The sequence below is a fragment of the Emys orbicularis genome, chromosome 2, assembly GCF_028017835.1.
Source record: "Emys orbicularis isolate rEmyOrb1 chromosome 2, rEmyOrb1.hap1, whole genome shotgun sequence".
Taxonomy (NCBI): Eukaryota; Metazoa; Chordata; order Testudines; family Emydidae; genus Emys; species Emys orbicularis.
The window spans coordinates 286,815,522-286,833,141 of NC_088684.1; the positions used below are offsets into that span (position 1 = coordinate 286,815,522).

The following is a 17,620-nucleotide window of genomic DNA, read 5'->3' on the forward strand; positions in this document are numbered from 1 at the left end:
CCCAACTATACATACAATATGATGGGGGCTAATTTAGCTACAACTATTCAGGAAAGAGATCTTGGAGTCATTGTGGATAATTCTCTGAAGATATCCACGCAGTGTGCAGCGGCAGTCAAAAAAGCAAACAGGATGTTAGGAATCATTAAAAAAGGGATAGAGAATGAGACGGAGAATATCTTATTGCCCTTATATAAATCGATGGTACGCCCACATCTTGAATGCTGCGTACAGATGTGGTCTCCTCATCTTAAAAAAGATACACTGGCATTAGAAAAGGTTCAGAGAAGGGCAACTAAAATGATTAGGGGTTTGGAACGGGTCCCATATGAGGAGAGATTAAAGAGGCTAGGACTTTTCAGCTTGGAAAAGAGGAGACTAAAGGGGGATATGATAGAGGTATATAAAATCATGAGTGGTGTGGAGAAAGCGAATAAGGAAAAGTTATTTACTTGTTCCCATAATATAAGAACTAGGGGCCACCAAATGAAATTAATGGGCAGCAGGTTTAAAACAAATAAAAGGAAGTTCTTCTTCACACAGCGCACAGTCAACTTGTGGAACTCCTTACCTGAGGAGGTTGCGAAGGCTAGGACTATAACAGGGTTTAAAAGAGAACTGGATAAATTCATAGAGGTTAAGTCCATTAATGGCTATTAGCCAGGACGGGTAAGGAATGGTGTCCCTAGCCTCTGTTTGTCAGAGGGTGGAGATGGATGGCAGGAGAGAGATCACTTGATCATTGCCTGTTAGGTTCACTCCCTCTGGGGCACCTGGCATTGGCTACTGTCGGCAGACAGGATACTGGGCTGGATGGACCTTTGGTCTGACCCAGTATGGCCGTTCTTATGTTCTTAGAATAGCAGCCCCAGTTCCCCTCCAGTCTCTTCAGCGAAAGCAGACCAAAGATGCTCACAGCCAGCAGCAATTCCAGTCCCTGAGCCAAAAGTTCCATCACCAGCATCCAGCAAGAAGTCCACAGCCTGGATTCAAAGTCACACAGGTTCTGGGATGGGTTTTCATGGTGGGCACGCCTTAGTCCTCTGTTGTTCAACTACTGAATCCATGGGGCTGTCTCAAGCTCCCCTATTTATAACCATTCACACCCACCTCTGACTGGCTTAGTTCTCAGATAGTGGATATGTGGAACCTGCTAGACTACTTGCTGTTAGTGGAATCCCTCTGACAGCTACTGAGCATGCTTAGAACTATCACACCTCCTTCTCTAGATGCCTCTGGGTCATTCTGACTACAGGTATGTGTACACAGCCTGTGGCAGTGAGTCTCCCAGCCTGGATTGGCAGACTTGGGTGAGTGGGGTTTGTGCTAATGCTCTAACTAAACATAGCCGTGAAGACAGTGCTTTGAAGTTGCGGCTTGAGCTCTGTGAAGTCTAGGGAGCAGGTGGGCATGTGGATTACAGTAGCACTCTAACAAAGTCTATCACCTTCTCTTTCCTAAGGAAAACTCCAGTTTAGGTTAGGTGTAATGATCAAGAGCTCCCTTTGCCTGGTCTTCATTCAAAACGCCAAACCTGCTCCACACAAATCAGCCCAGACTTGCCAGATGTTACCATCCCATGACCCTTGTCCTGAGGATCCCTTCTGAGACACTGTCTTTACTTACACGTCTCTTAGCTCCAGAGACCAAAGTCATGTATGCCAGCAGACTGCAGATGGTCCCCATGACAACAAAACCCCTGTGCACTGTTGCTGACATGTCATACAGAACTCAGTACAGGCGAGTCTCATCAAATTTTTCAAACAAAAAAAGAGAAAAATAACCATTTAAATACTGTAACTGTAGTGCGGGCGATTCCGCCCGCCATTACACTCAATGTAATTTTGACTATACGCGATTTTCGCTTTACGCACTGACAGCGGAACGTAACCCCAGCGTAAGATGAGACTTGCCTGTACTGAAATGATGGGTACTTGATCCCTCAAGGTACATATGCACTTCTTATATCAACTCTTCCAGTCTGCTCCAACTGATCCCTCTACAATTCAGTACAGCTACACTTAACACAGCTGGAGTGCGTGCAGATAAATGCTACAGGAATACAAGACACACAATGGCATGTTTTCTTAGTTGTCCTGTACATTTACTTATGGCACCACCCTTACTGAACCATTCCCAATGGCTCTTACCAGCTTAATGGGATAGGTCAGGATTGCATTGTGGGGTGGCATTTCCCTTAACTCTACATTTCCTGGTTGTCAGAGGTTTGAGTGTAGTTGAATTTGAGGTTCTGGAGGGGCACAAGGCACCACCAGGCAACCTTATTTCTGCATTAATGAAGCTTTCGGGCAGTTAATTGTAAACAACAAAGGCTGTTTCTGGGTCTATTTAGTATAGCATCAATCCTGCGAAGCACCAAGCTCCTTCAGCTCAAGTATATCAGCTTGTGGGATCTGGCCATATATCTTCCCAGTGACCTCTCTTTCTTTTGCCAAAGTAAACCCAGAGACCATAGAATCTAGCTTGCAAGAGATCAGCGTAAATGCTGGGCTGTTTTGCACTGTCATGGCTAACAAACTGGAGCTGCTTTTGAATTGAAAAGATTTATAACAGCACCGTTTCTTGTACTTACCAAAGCAGGAAGGAAGGCAGCATGTTGTCACAGGGCTTGAAAAATCCACAATGTAACATGAACAATATACAACTGTTGCTCTAAATTGCAGAACATGTGGTATGTTGGCTGGTAGGATTAGTAGATGTTGGGCAAATTTTTCAAGCCCTGTACTAACATAAATCAGTTGGCCATTAAAATAGTATGTGGGCAAGTCAGTGGGAAAGCATTGTTTCTAATTTCCCCTTAAAGCAGCATTCACTCTCTTAAATGCTCTTCATAGCAAGTTTTATTGGACTGACTTCTGTTGGTGAGCGATCCAAGCTCACACAGAGCTCTTCTTCAGGAATCAGGTCTGGGAAAGGTACTCGGAATGTCACAGATAAATACAAGGTGGAAAAATAACAGGAGTACTTGTGGCACCTTAGAGACTAACAAATTTATTAGAGCATAAGCTTTCGTGGGCTACAACCCAGAAGAAGTGGGTTGTAGCCCACGAAAGCTTATGCTCTAATAAATTTGTTAGTCTCTAAGGTGCCACAAGTACTCCTGTTATTTTTGCGGATACAGACTAACACGGCTGCTACTCTGAAACAAGGTGGAAGAGATTGTTTAGCATAAGTAGTTAACATGTATTTCAAGGGACCATTCAAGGTGAAGTGGCCTGTTAACACCCCTCTGGTCATAGGGAGGAAAGAAATGAGGGGTTGGGGGGCAAAGGCAGCTGGGAGGGGTTGTTAGTGGGTTATAGAATGTTGTAATAAGCCATAAATCCAATATGTCTATTCAGTCCGTGGTCTTTAGTGTCTAGCAAAGTTATTAATTTAAGCTCGCAGGCTCATCTTTTGAAAGTGTTGTGCTGATTTCCTTTGAGGATGAGAACTTATAGGTCAGATATAGAGTGATTGCTTTGTGAAAAGTGTTCAGCCACATGTGATGTAGCGTTTTTCTCTTATCATTTTCCTGTGTGAGTTCATTTGAGAGCACAGTGATTGGCTGGTTTTACCCACATAGTAGTTATTGGGGCTTTTATTGCATGGGATGAGATATGCATGTGTATGACCCATAGATCTTGAAAGGTGTGTTGTGGGGGGTGTTGATCATTGTAGCAGTGGAGATATGTCTGCAGGTTTTGCATCTGTTGTTCTGGAAGGATCTGGTGCCACTTTGAGTTGGTGTATCCTGGTCCATGGGGAGCTTGCTTCTGATGATGAGCTTTGGAGAGGTTTGGTGGGTTGTTTGAAGGCCAGAAGATGGGGTTCAGGAAAGATTTCTTTCAGGATGGAGTTGCCATTGAGTATGGATTGTAATTGCTTGATGATACCCTCTATGGGTTCCAGTGTGGGGTGGTAGATGACAATTAGGGGTGTGCAGTTGGAAGGGGTTTTATTTCTGTACTGAAGCAGGTTCTCTCTGGATATTTGGGTTCCCGTTCCGTGATGTGATCTACTTCTTTGGTGGAATGTCCTTGTTTGGTGAAGGTGGTTTTGAGTGTGTTAAGGTGTATATCACAGAGTTTCCCCTCAGAACATATTTTGTGGGATCTGAGTGCCTGGCTGTAGATAACAGATTTCTTGGTGCATTTGGAGTGGTTACTGGATTTATGAAGTTAGGTGTGATGATCTGTGGGTTTCTTGTATATAGTTGTCTGTAAGGTTCCAGTGTTGAAGCTGATTGTGGTGTTCAGGAAGTTGATGCTAGTCTGGGAATGTTCCAGAGGGAGTTTAATGGATGGGTGGCTGTTGCTGAAGTACATGCCTCAATACAGAAATAACCCCCCCCCCCCCCCCCACCCGACAGCACACCTCTCTTTGCTTGAAAGTTTGTCTCTCTGACTAACAGAAGTTCGTCCAATAAAAGATATTACCTCACCCACCATGTCTCCCTAATATCCTGGGACCCACGTGGCTACAACAACATTACATACTTCACAGGATGTGCCATTTTTCCTTTCAGGATACTACTCCTGATGAGCTGCTCTCTGCTGTTATGACAGCTGTCCTTACGGATGTCAATCTGAGTCCTGAGAAAGTGGGAGATATCTGTGTTGGTAAGTGAGTCCTCTTCATCCTGAACTTAAACTTCCAGTCTTGGGCCCCTCTCTGAAAACAAGAGTGCCCTTTGTGACCAATGGATGCCATCTATGCAGAGCTCTGAAATCAGTAGGCTGTTAACACTACACTAGAATAGTATTAGCTTAATCTCCAGTGCGTCCTCTGCTGGGGGGCTGTTTCCTCTTCTGTCAGGGGTATGGGCTCTGATTTAAGAGTTCTTCTAAAACACTGACTCTGGTGATCTTAATACGCTCAAGCGTCTACAGAGTGTTAAATAGCCAGGGTAAAGGAAATGCAGCTAATCAGTTGGAATTAATGTCTTTGCATGCAGGCAATGTGCTGCAACCTGGAGCTGGGGCTTTCACTGCAAGAGTTGCCCAATTTCTAAGGTAAATTTTCTTCCTCCTTGAGTGAGACTCCTTTCGTTGTGTTCTCTGGCACCAAGTTCTCCTGGGTACTGAGAGAAAAGCGGAGATGTGATTCTTGAACTCTTCCAAAGCTAATGTCCCCTAATCTTTAAACTAGAAGTTAAACCTTGACTTGCAGTTCAAAGTCCCCGCTTATTTTGTATCTTCTCACACGTTTCAGACTGGGAGGATCAAGCTCTATTGCATAATATATTGTTAGCTTTTACTATATTCTCTTACATGTAGTTACCAATTTCTAGCAAAACTAGCAAAAATGAGGTAGAAAAATAATTTTGGAAGGCAGGAAAGAAATTGGTAATGGTATGAACAGCCTTTCACCCCTAGAGGTGAATTCAGGTTGGGTTGGTAGTAACTAAGTCATTACTGCACAAATGATGTTTAGTGGCTCTTGTGAAATGATTTGTTGGCTCTGCCCAATACCTCGTGAATCATTGTCTCAGTTTCTTGCACCAGCACAACTGGCAATGATAGCAGAGAGGTTAAGGACTGAATTCTCTTCTCACTCCTAGTGGGGTTCACTGGATGTCAGGGTTGTGTCATTGGTGCTGTGTGACTAAACAGATTTCATTCTACAGGGACTTATTGTACCTGCTGCTGTTTGTCCCACAATACAGATCATTGAGTAGTGTAAAGGTCTTTTCTACACTACACAGTTGGGTTTTGTCGACAAAACAGTGGAGGTGTACACACTGCAATGCGCCTCCCGCTGATTTAACTCTCCTGCTACACCAACGAAATAAAACCATCTCAACGAGTGGCGTAGAGCTTTTTGTGACCAAGTGAGAGCGACGCAGTGTCAGTGTAGACACTGTGCTTGCTTATGACACCCTAAGTGGCCTCCAGGAGGTATCCCACAATGCCCATCATGAGCACTCTGGTCAGTAATTTGAATTCCACTGCCCTGCAGCCAGGTACACAGGCATGTACCCCTCCACCTTTAAAGCCCCAGGAATTTTTGCAATTCTGCTTTCTGTTTGCTCGGTGTGGACAGTTCACATAACATCTTTCCAGCTGTCAATGCCGACTTTCCACAGCAAACACGCTCCTGTCTGGAGTACACCGGAGTTGTTGAGTCTGTGAGGAGAGAAGGCTGTGCAGTCGCAGCTCCAATCCAGCCATAGGAACTTTGACACCTAGGAGCAGATTGCTCATGGCATAGAGGAGAAGGGGCACAAAAGGGACACGCAGCAGTGCCATGCTAACATCAAGGAGCTGAGGCAGGCATACCAGAAGGCAAGGGAGGCCAACGGTTGCTTTGGTGTGGCACCAAATGCATGCCACTTCTACAAGAAGCTGCATGCCATCCTCAGCGGCAACCCCACCTCCACCACCCAGAGCCCTGTGGATACTTCAGGGGGACTGGAGGCAGCAGCCAGCGGAGTCAACCCCGAGGATGAAGTGGTGGACGAGGAGGTAGAGTTGGAGGAGGATGTGGGACAGGAAGCAGGGACATCCGGTGGTGTGGCAAGCCAGGACCTCTTTTTGACTCCGGAGGGGTCTAGCCAGTCCCAGTGCTCTGGCGTGCCTGAAGCGGGAAAGGGGAGCTTTGGTAAGTACACGTTTTGCTTTGATACTGCACGGTTACATGAGGTAGAAGTGTCCTTTATTTTGTTACATGGTGCACATGGGAGAAGGGATAGAAACTAACAACACTAGATACTGTTTTCATCTGCTTCTCATTCCCCTATGCAGCTACACAGTGGGGACCCTGCAAAAAAAAGTTTGATGCACACCGGGATCACCTGGGAATCCCCCATAGAGATCTCTAGGAAACTTTCCCGAAGGTACTCTGCAACCCTCTGCCAAATGTTCCTTGGCAGAGCTGCTTTGTTTCTTCCCTCCATTGTAGGAAACTTTGCCGTGCCAGTCAGCAATTACTTCTGCAGGAACCAAAGCAGCACACAGGCGAGCAGCGTGCGGACTCAGTCTGAAGCCGCACACATGCAGGAGATGCCCCTTGCATCCTTGGTTACCCTCAGTAGTGAGATATCCGCTTCAATCACCCACATCTGTGGAAAACGGTGCCAGTATTCAGAATAGTGTCCCTAGATGCTTGTACTGGTCCCCTTCTGAAACCACCCAGACCCTTTGTCTCATTCTGCATCACCTCCCTCTGGGCCAAACTTATTGTGTTTAGTGCTCCCGCCGTGTTGTGTGCTTGCCAAGGGAAAGCGAGAAAGAAGTGTATGTAACTTTTATGATTCATGATTGTGAGAGCACACACAATACTGACTCTGTATATTGTTTCTTTTGCTTCTGCAGAGGTGCCCTTTAGGACCAGCTCCTACACACTGGCAGAGCGCCTCCATCAGACAAGCAGGCGAACAAGGAGTAAGGAGGACAAGTTTTGAGAAGTGCTGCAATTGTCAGATCTTGCAGATAGCGAGCACAGAGTGTAGAGAGAGACAATAAATGAGAAACTAGAAATGGATACCCAGGAAAGGAAACAGGGCAGGAACGGATAATAGAGGGTCAAAGGAGCAGATGATAAAGCTCACAGAGGAGCAAACAGATGCTTAGGTCCCTGATTGTGCTACAGTTGAAACATATCCGTGCTAGAGTCCCCCAGCAGCCAATACAGAACTGCATTCCATGCCCTCCACAAACACACCCCCCCCCCCCCACACACACACACACATTCCTCTCATGTCTCTGGTCCTTGCACTCCACCCCTAGGGATGTGTTCCATAATGACAGCTGGACTTACACACAACAGTGAGAGCCTCATTTCAGAGAGTGCTGCTCAGTGTCATGTCTCCTGTAAGAAATGTAAATCTGTGTATTGCTGTTTAATAAAAACTTAGTCTTACAAGACAGTGATTCTTTATTTGTGTCCTACATGCAGTGGTTGCAGCAGAAATTCATACACCTTGGCAGTTGGCACATTTGCAGACTACAGTTGAAATTCAGGCAGCGATCATTACAAGGGTCATTCAAGGTGGCAAGTAAACAATGTCTGGCTGAATGCTTTACGGAAAGATGCATTACTGGGGCTCACTGTCCAAATGCTGCTTCAAAGCCTCCCTGATTTGAATAGCCCCCCGTTGAGTGTCTCTAATAGCCATGGTGTCTGGCTCCTCAAAATCAACTGCCAGGTGATCCACATCAATGCTCCATTCGTGGGGAAACTTTTCTCCTTTGGCTTCACAAATATTATGCAGAGCAGAGCAGGCTGCTATGACCATGGGAATATTTTCCTCATTGAGGTCTAAACTGCCAAAAAGACAATGCAGCGACCCTTTCATCTGCCAAACACACATTCTGCGGTCATTCGGCACCTGCTGAGCCTGTTGTTGAAGCAAACCTTGCTTCTGGGAAGATTTCCGGTGTAAGGCTTCATGAGCCACGGGAGTAAGGGCTAGGCTGGGTCTCCCAGGATCACTGTGGGCATTTAAACATTCCCTATTGGAATCTTCTGGTCTGGAAAGAAAGTCCCTGCATCAGCTTTCTATACAGACCAGTGTTGCTGAAGATGTGTGCGTCATGCACCTTCCCTGACCACCCTACATTGATGTCAGTGAAATGCCCACGGTGATCCACAAGCGCCTGCAATATCATAGAGAAGTAGCCCTCTCTATTGATGTACTCCATTTCAAGATGGTCTGGGGCCAAAATTGGGATATGCGTGCCATCTATCGCCCCACCTCAGCCATCCACTATTTCCTGCACATTGCCCAGAGTCACAGTCCTTCATAGCAGAAGGTGATTAGTGGTCCTGCACACTTGTATCGCTGCAACCCCCACAGTGGACTTCCTAACCTCAAACTGATTCACGACTGACCGGTAGCAGTCTGGAGTTGCCAGCTTCCACACAGCGATTGCCACATGCTTTTCCAGCTTGAGGGCAGCTCTCATTTTAGTGTCTGTGCACCACAGGGCAGGAGCGAGCTCCGCGCACAGTTCAAGGAAGGTGGCTTTGCACATCCTAAAGTTCTGCAGCCACTGCTTGTCATCCCATACCTGCATCACAATCCAATCCCACCAGTGGGTGCTTGTTTCCTGAGCCCAGTAGCGATGGTCCACTGTGCAGCTGCTCCGTGAATGCCAATATCAATCTTGAATTGTTTCATTCCATGGCACGCAGCAGGGCAGGTACCACGAATTCCTGTTCAGATTTGCAGCTCATGAAATACTGCAGGATCTGTTGCGTTGTGTTTGTAATGCTCATCACAAGACGAGAGCCGTGCAAGGATCCATGCTTTCAGGCAGAAATGGCGGGTGCAAAGTTTATAGGGGCATTTGAAAAACAGTGCAATACATATTCGGAATCCCGTGGGATGATGGGATTTAGAAAACTGCATCATGGGGCTGTGAGCCCACTCCCATGATGCACTACAATCCATTCCCAGAAATCCAAGTGGCAGAAGGTGGCGATTTGCACAGTGGGATAGTTACCCATGGTGCACTGCTCTCCCTGTCATGCCACAGCACCAACAGCGGACAGGCTTTGCCGAAAGAAGGAGCATTGTGTGAACATGCAGAAGGGTTGTAATTACAGTGGTTTATGATCGTTGACGTAATTTAAGTCAACTTAACTCTGTAGTGTAGCCAGGGCCTTAGAGCAGTCTGACAATAGGTATGTCTGTCATTGTGTTAGAATTGATTGAGTTAAAGATAATTTAAGAGATTATTTTCCACTTTAAATTTGTTATTGTTTTGGTATGTGGTGTCTTTCACTCTGTGCCTTATCTATTGTGTCTTCTGTTCTAGTGGCATTCCAGAGACCGTACCCTTATCATGTGTTAACAGACAATGTTCCTCTGGGTTGCAAGCTGTGATCAATATAGCTGGTAAGCATGTAATGAGCCTTATGGGCAGTCAGAGAATCAGAATTTTCCTTTATTGATGGTGATTTAGACTGCTGGAGCCAGACTCTGAAATAATTATTTCATCCCTAATTCCCTCTTCCCTATGAATTTCTTATACTTTTGAGTCTGAATGAATATAGCCTTTAGGTCTGGAAGAAACTTTCTGTGAAGATCCCATAATTCTACTCTGTAGAAATGTTAGTTAAAGGAACTCAATATATTCATAACAATCCTCTCTGAAAATTATCATCTGTCCTTGAAAAAGAGTGAGCTACCTTATTCCAAGAAAATATGATCCTCTGAGTAACAAGATACTGAACAAATATTTACTGCTAAGTGGTGGTAAAAATGTTTACACAGTACTTTTGTTGCAGGTGGCATCAGAAATGGGTCTTATGACATTGGTTTGGCCTGTGGGTAAGAATATTTCTATATAGACGTTTACTCCTGTAGACTTCTTGATAGTGTTTCGCCTTCTATAACATCTCTCATATGAGAGTCTCAAAGTGCTCTCCAAACAAACTACAGAACTCCCTTGAGGTAGGCATTATCCCCGTGTTACGGATGGGTGAATAGAGTCTCTGAGATTAAGGTCTGGACCTTTTTTAAGTGACTAGTGATTTTGGGTGCCTCATAGGAGATGTTTTAAAGTGGCTTGACTCTTTCAGAAGTTTTGAGAACCCACCCCCTGGAAACCAGGCTCATTTAAGGTGTGTCAAGCAGGGCACTCAGTGTACCTAATTTCTCTTGAAAATGTAGCCACAGTTACTTGTCCACAGTGTCACAACAAGGCAGTGAGTAATCTGAGAATGGAACCCAAGAACCGAGTGCTAGTTAGTCATCCAACCCTTATAAGCCTTTTTTAAAGAATTGGTTTGTTAGGCCCCTCTGGTGCCCTGCCATCGTGTGCGCTTTTTGTGTGTGGAGATCTAAGGGCCTGAAAAACGCCATCTGTGATTGGCTTTTTATAAGCCTCTGGTCAGCTTGTGTTGATCTCAGATCCCAGTTGTCTCATATATGGAAATGAACATCTCATCTGTGCTAGTCACTGATGTTCCACAGGAGTGTAACAGATATTTCTTTGTTCACTGCTATAAATGCAGTTGAATTAATACATGGTGCTTCTTCTCTTAGGCCTGGTCTACACTACCCCCCAAATTCGAACTAAGGTACGCAACTTCAGCTACGTGAATAACGTAGCTGAAGTCGACATACCTTAGTTCGAACTTACCGCGGTTCAGACGCGGTCCACACGCGGCAGGCAGGCTCCCCGTCGACTCCGCGGTACTCCTCTCGCCGAGCTGGAGTACCGCAGTCGACGGCGAGCGCTTCCGGGATCGATTTATCGCGTCCAGACCAGACGCGATAAATCGAACCCAGAACTTCGATTCCCAGCTGCCGAACTAGCGGCTGGGTGTAGACCTGGCCTTAGTGCTGGCGACTTTACTGGAACAGTGAGTGGGATGAAATGTACTAATGCTGTACAGAGTAATGAAATCATGAGCTGGGACATAACACACTTCAGAAGAATCTGAATTATACAGAAGCAAAATCTTTTAGATTAAAGTAGTGGGTGTGCATTTACCTCTGAAGTTTCCAATCTGGCTTGGGTTACTAACCTCAATCAGTAGGGAGATCACTTTGTAGCCTTCAGTGACAATCTGTTACCCTATCATTGCTCTTATAATTCAGCATCATTGAAAATTTCAGCTTCAGCAAAGATTTATGAGAGTTGGGTATGTCTGCAGAGTAGCTCGGTGGCGTAATTCTCAAGTCAGGTAGACATCCATGTACTAGCTTTGCTCGAGCTAGTGCACTAAAAATAGCTCGGTGGCAATGACAGCTCGGGCTAGCTGCCCAACGAATACAGTCCTACTGGACTGCCTAGGTATAGCCTAAGCGCCTGCCTATGCTGCTATGGCCACACCACTAGTTTTTAGGCGCTAATTTGAGCCAAACTAGTGTGTGGATGTCTGCTCGAGCTGAGAATTGCACCCTTTGGCTGCTGTGTAGATGTCTCCTCAGATAAGAGAACTAGTCACTACCCTTCTTAGGACTGCTGTGAAGTAACTAGCATAGCAAGGTAACAAGTCTGTCTGTCTGGATGTGTGCATAGCAAATGGCATGTACCAGGAACAGCCTTGTGTGCTGGCTGAACACTTGGTACTCTCTTATCATTCAAATTCATTTCTGTTAACATGCTTGTTCCAGGAAGTCTTTCAACAGTAGCCCACTGAGTTGATGCAATTTAAAGGCCCTGGATGGCTTATGGCACTGGATCCAGCCCTTTCACCTCCTGATCCACAAGTTGTTGGGCTCAGTGCAGGCAGGAGTCACTGGGTGAAATTCTACGGCCTGTGTTATGCAGGAGGTCAGGCTGGATGATCACAATGGTCCCTTCACATCTTGTGTTTAGTAACTTTATGGATTTTAATGAACAAATGTTAAACAAAACAGCTTTTATGTGCCGAGCCCTTTACGTAACCAGACACTACCTGTGGCAGTATTCCCCTCCCACTTGTCTCCTTTTACCTTAATCATGCTCAGTTGTTGTCATTCACTCTAATTTAGAGCCTGAGTTTTGCCATCCTTACTCTGAGTAGTTTCAGTGGTGTCAATTTAAGTAAGGAATAAGATACTACTCAGAGTAAAGGTGCAGGATCAGACCTCTAAATTGTAGGCTCCTTGGGGTGGGGACTTGTTTTCCTGCTTGCCTGATGGTGGTATATAAATAATATGGCTGGAAAATAGATACATGGATGGTATAGGATATAAAAGCAAACCCTTATCCCATCTTAGGACTTACGGCTTGATTTAACTTTACATTAACTTATTAGTGTAATAAATGGCTTCATAATCATACAATAGATGTTTTCATTTCTTAATCTGTTATCTCTCTTATAGGACAAAGGCTGCAGCATCTGTGATCTCTTTGTTGCATAGTAATCCTTTCTTGTTCATGTTGTGCAATACAAGACAAATGGCACCACTCACATGAAGTCTCTCTGTAGTGGTTTCGTTAGCACTTGCCCTGTTAGGCTCCTAGCCAGCTTTGTTTAAGCTGCAACTCTTGCATTTTTATTGCTTTTGTTTATATTTTACCAGTGGAAACTCCTGCCCAGAAACATTTGCTTTCCCATTATGCCCATTATGTTTACTGCAGAGAAGGGCTCCCAGAACAACCAGTAACTCTCCTTCCCATGCTGGGAAAATACTAGAAATGAACTGACACTGTGATATTCTGCCCTAGAAAAACAACAGGCAGCTTAATCTGTAGGGAGGTGGTTTTATTGCTTTACATTTATGTTGCTGATTGAAACCAGAGTGAGGCACAGGTCAGGTACCAGTTGCTTCTGCAGTATGATATACAAGGTTTTTATTAGGATTCTGAGCTTTTGACTCTGCTAATGGTATTAAATTTGCATGAATTCTTCTAAGGCAAACAGTGGTAGTAAATTATAACTTTTCTTCTTCCTGTTCAGAGTGGAAACAATGTCCCTCAGAAATGCAGGCAACCCTGGTGATGTTAGCTCACGTATGATGGACAATAGTAAAGCCAGAGATTGCCTTATTCCTATGGGGTAAGTATTATTTTCCTTCCTAGAACTTAGTGATTTTTCTTGACTGTGTATCTCATAAGACAATGTTTTGTTATATTTAAAAATGCACCAAACTTATTGGCTCAAACTTACTCTCTTTAGATCCGCTACTGAAGTCTGTGCACTTCAGCGTTACCTGTGGTTATGATAGAAGATTAATTGTATAAGGACTGGTAGTTATCCAGACCTTTTGAAAGCAGTCTTCGTTGTCTTACAGTAAAGATCAATGGCTTAATTAGCAGGAGTAGGAGAACATTTCGAGGGGCTCAGAACTGCAAATTTTTAGTGTTTCTAGAAATTTTGCTGCATTTCACAAACACTCAAGTTTCTATTGCTTTCCATTGTGGAGATGCAGCCAGAATCACATTAGGGGCTACCTCTGCACTCCCCTTCCCCCTAAGGGCTGCGTGTGGGGCCTTTGCATCTCTCCCAGCCCCTCTTCATTTGGAGAACAAGGGAGCGGATTTGCAACGTGACATAATTCTGTCATGTGGTACTGCAGAACGCTAAGCCCAAGGAGGGCTCAGTCAACTTGAGCGTAGCGCTTGTATTCTTCCCTCTCTGCTTGTCTTTGATGGCAAATGGAATTTTAATAATCTTCTGTCTCGGTGGATTAATACCAGTGATATTTTTTCCCAGAATTACCTCAGAAAATGTGGCAGAAAGATTCGGCATTTCCCGAAAGAAGCAAGATGACTTTGCCATGGCTTCTCAGCAAAAGTAAATACCTGGGTTTTATTTGTGCGCCAAGGAAATAAAAATTACATGGATAATCTAAAATGCTTGATTTCTATAGAGAAAACTTTCCTGTTTCCCATTAACCGTTTTTGTGTTATCCTGTGGTAAAGGCTTAAAATGTAACATTTCAAATAACAGCAATGTTGTGAGGTGTAAATAGACGACAGCTAAGAGAATGAGGATCCTGGTGGAGGTGGGGTAGCTGTGACTCCTGAACTGTAATGGGAGTCACATGACTGAACCCCTTTCTTCTTAGGCTTGGTCTACACTTACCCCCCAATTCGAACTAAGGTACGCAACTTCAGCTACGTGAATAACGTAGCTGAAGTTCGAAGTACCTTAGTTCGAACTTACCTCGGTCCACACGCGGCAGGCAGGCTCCCCCGTCGACGCCGCGGTTCCCCCGTCGACGCCGCGGTACTCCTCTCGTCTAGCTGGAGTACCGCAGTCGATGGCGATCACTTTCTGGTTCGACTTATCGCGTCCAGACAAGACGCGATAAGTCGAACCCAGAACTTCGATTCCCAGCCGCCGAACTAGCGGCTGGGTGTAGACATACCCTTAGCATATGCACAACATGCCTGAGTTGGCACGTGACCAGGATTCATCACCAAATTTGGTCTGCTGGTTGGATCATTAGCTTCCCTGGCTGAGGCCGGGTACTGACAGGGAGTGCAACGTGAATGCTGATCCATGCCCCCCACTAAGCCCACTGTGTACATATCGCTAGAAAACTTAGTCTAGAGTGTTTAGAGTATCCGTAGTTGAGATCAGGCTTTCTGTATTTCCCACCACCCAGATGGGTCACAGCTTTCATGGTTTCTGTGAAACTCAAAATACAGTTGAATGTGCTTATACTAGCTTTAGCTAGATAGCTTGAAATCCCCTTGGACTGAAGTCGAATGCTGTGGTAGAAGGAGGCTTTTCTGGAAGGGAAAGTGTGGGTGCAGACACTAAAAATGTCACTTCTAGAGAAGCCCTAAACTTGTGAGTGTAGCTGGCAGTCATTGCTGTGGGTGTTTTGCTTCATATGAGCCCAGTACAAACTCTAGTAACCTATCCTTTCCTTTGATTAAATTATTGCAAAACTAAATTGATTGATTTCCTGGTGACAATAGAACTGTTCTGATAGATAATTCGTTGCTGACTATGGATCATCTGCAACAATTGGCACCAAGGAGTCAAATTAAAATACAGTAATAGTCTAATCCAGTGGTTTTCAAACTTTTTTCCTGAGGACCCAGTTGAAAAAAATTGTTGATGCCCACGACCCAGCAGAGCTGGGGATGAGGGGTTTGGGGTGTGGTAGGGGCTCAGGGCTGGGGCAGAGGGTTGGGCTGCGGGGTGGGGCCAGGAATGAGGGGTTCAGGATGTGTGAGGGGGCTCTGGGCTGGGGCAGGGGGTTGCGGTGTGGGAGGGTGTCAGGGCTCTGGGCTGGGGATGCAGGCTCGGGTGGGGCTGGGGATGAGGGGCTCTGGGTTTTGGGGGGGCTGGGGCAGGGGGTTGTGGTGTGGGAGGGTGTCAGGGTTCTGGGCTGGGGGTGCAGGCTCTGGGGTGAGGCCAGGGATGAGGGGTTTGGGGTGCAGGAAGGGGTTCCGGGTTTGGGGAGGCTCAGGGCTGGGGCAGGAGATTGGAGTGTGGAGTTGGGGCATGGACTTACCTCCAGTGGCTCCTGGTCAGAGGCCCAGCTGGGGCGCAGAGGCAGGCTTCCCGCCTGTCCTGGCACCGCGGACCGCGCCACACCCTGGAAGCAGCCAATAGCAGGTTTGGCTCCTAGGCAGAGGCGCGCAAGCAGCTCCGAGTGGCTCTCGCCCGCCGGCACTGCCCCCCCCCCCCCAGCTCCCATTGGCCAGAAACTGGCCAATGGGAGCGCAGAGCCGGTGCTTGGGGGCAGTGGCAGCACGCAGAGCCCCGTGGCCCCCCTGCCTTGAAGCCAGACCTGCTGCTGGCTGCTTCCAGGGCGCAGCACAGTGTCGGAACAGATAGGCACTAGCCTGCCTTAGATGGGCAGCACCGCCGACGGGACTTTTAACATCCTGGTCGGCGGTGCTGACCAGAGCCGCTAGGGTCCCTGGGTGCTGAACAAGGCGACCCAGTGCCTTATGTGGATCACGACCCAAACAGTTGCCTGGTCCAACTATTTATGTAATATAGGAAGCCACTGCACAGGCTAACCTTTAGATTTTGGCCCTGCTCCTAGAAAATTTGGTGTGGTAACTTTTCTTATTGATATTGGACCAGTAACATAAAAGGGTATGTGTACACACTCATCCCCGCTAGCAGGAGAACAGGGTGCTGCTCTGTCCTTGGTCTTGGGGTATCTGCAACTGTACTGGCTCATCCTTCAGCATTTCACTCTTATCTTTTACTTTCCTGAACCATTACATTTGTTTAAGCATCAGTTCAATTTTTGAATGAAAGCATGAAGTGCTGGGGTTGTATTTGAGCAACTCTTAATAGTCACCTATTCAGTAGATGGTACTCTTCTCTGACTCATAGGAATAGGAGCATGTGCTGGTGGAGGTGCCATTTCTCAAATCAGATGTCCAGTAGGGGTCCTTAAACCCCTTGTTGATGTAAAAGAGCCCTTTGTACTTTTTGAAATAGAGTATTGCATTGTAGTGTCGAAATCAAATTCCAGTTTGGTTAATTGCATTCAGCCCCTCCTAAACAGGACCAGTAATTTTAGTTGAATACAGTATTTTTATTTTCTGTTCCAGACATAGTGTTTCTCTGTGCTGAAATAGCTGCCGCACTCCACTCCACCTGCATTTTGGTGCTAGGTGAAGTGATTCTGGTGTATGTAGTTTGATGAATTATGTAACATGCTCTGGAATACTTCTGGGATGAAATTAGATATTTAAATGTTAGTGCATTATGCCAATAGATTGCAACACCCCAGCATAAAGTTCAACTTCTCTTTATTGGAAGGCAGACAGGAGTGGGAGAAACTTGATACATTCTGTGGTAACTAGCAGGAAAACGTAACTGTCTTCATGCTGCTTAGCTTGCTGAGCCTGTACTTAAACTCTTCAAGAATGAACGAGTCCAACCGTATGTTTTGTTTTGACATTGTTGAAATATTTTGATTTTAGATTTGATGTGACCTTTTGGTTCAGAATTTCCTTTAGTTTTATTTAAATAATTAAAAGTGTGTGTGTTTGTTTGTTTGTTTGTTTGTATTGCCAGAGAACCAAAAAATCCATTATTCACCCAGCTCTAGTGATAGCAGGGGTAGAACCTGGCTCTTCCTGCTTCAAAAACATGGCCTCCTACTACTTATGCTAAAGGAGAATTTTCGTTATGTTAGCAGCATAGGGCCCATTGCACACAGTTGTGCAGTTTTATTTCCATTTGTTAAAGAACAACACTTTGCATACTCTACTATTTTTAAGCAATGAATGATGCATCTGTAAACCAA

General features: G+C 45.5%; 1 protein-coding gene across 1 annotated transcript in view; it reads left to right on the top strand.

Moving 5' to 3' along the window:
• The window catches only part of ACAA1 (acetyl-CoA acyltransferase 1), a 31,274-nt gene that overhangs the window by 5,937 nt on the left and 7,717 nt on the right, over positions 1–17,620 (top strand). Inside the window, exons 2-7 of the mRNA XM_065398835.1 lie at positions 4,529–4,622; positions 4,958–5,015; positions 9,765–9,844; positions 10,237–10,279; positions 13,345–13,443; positions 14,101–14,181. Of these exons, the coding sequence (XP_065254907.1) occupies positions 4,529–4,622; positions 4,958–5,015; positions 9,765–9,844; positions 10,237–10,279; positions 13,345–13,443; positions 14,101–14,181 (455 nt within the window). The remainder of the gene's footprint in view (positions 1–4,528; positions 4,623–4,957; positions 5,016–9,764; positions 9,845–10,236; positions 10,280–13,344; positions 13,444–14,100; positions 14,182–17,620) is intronic.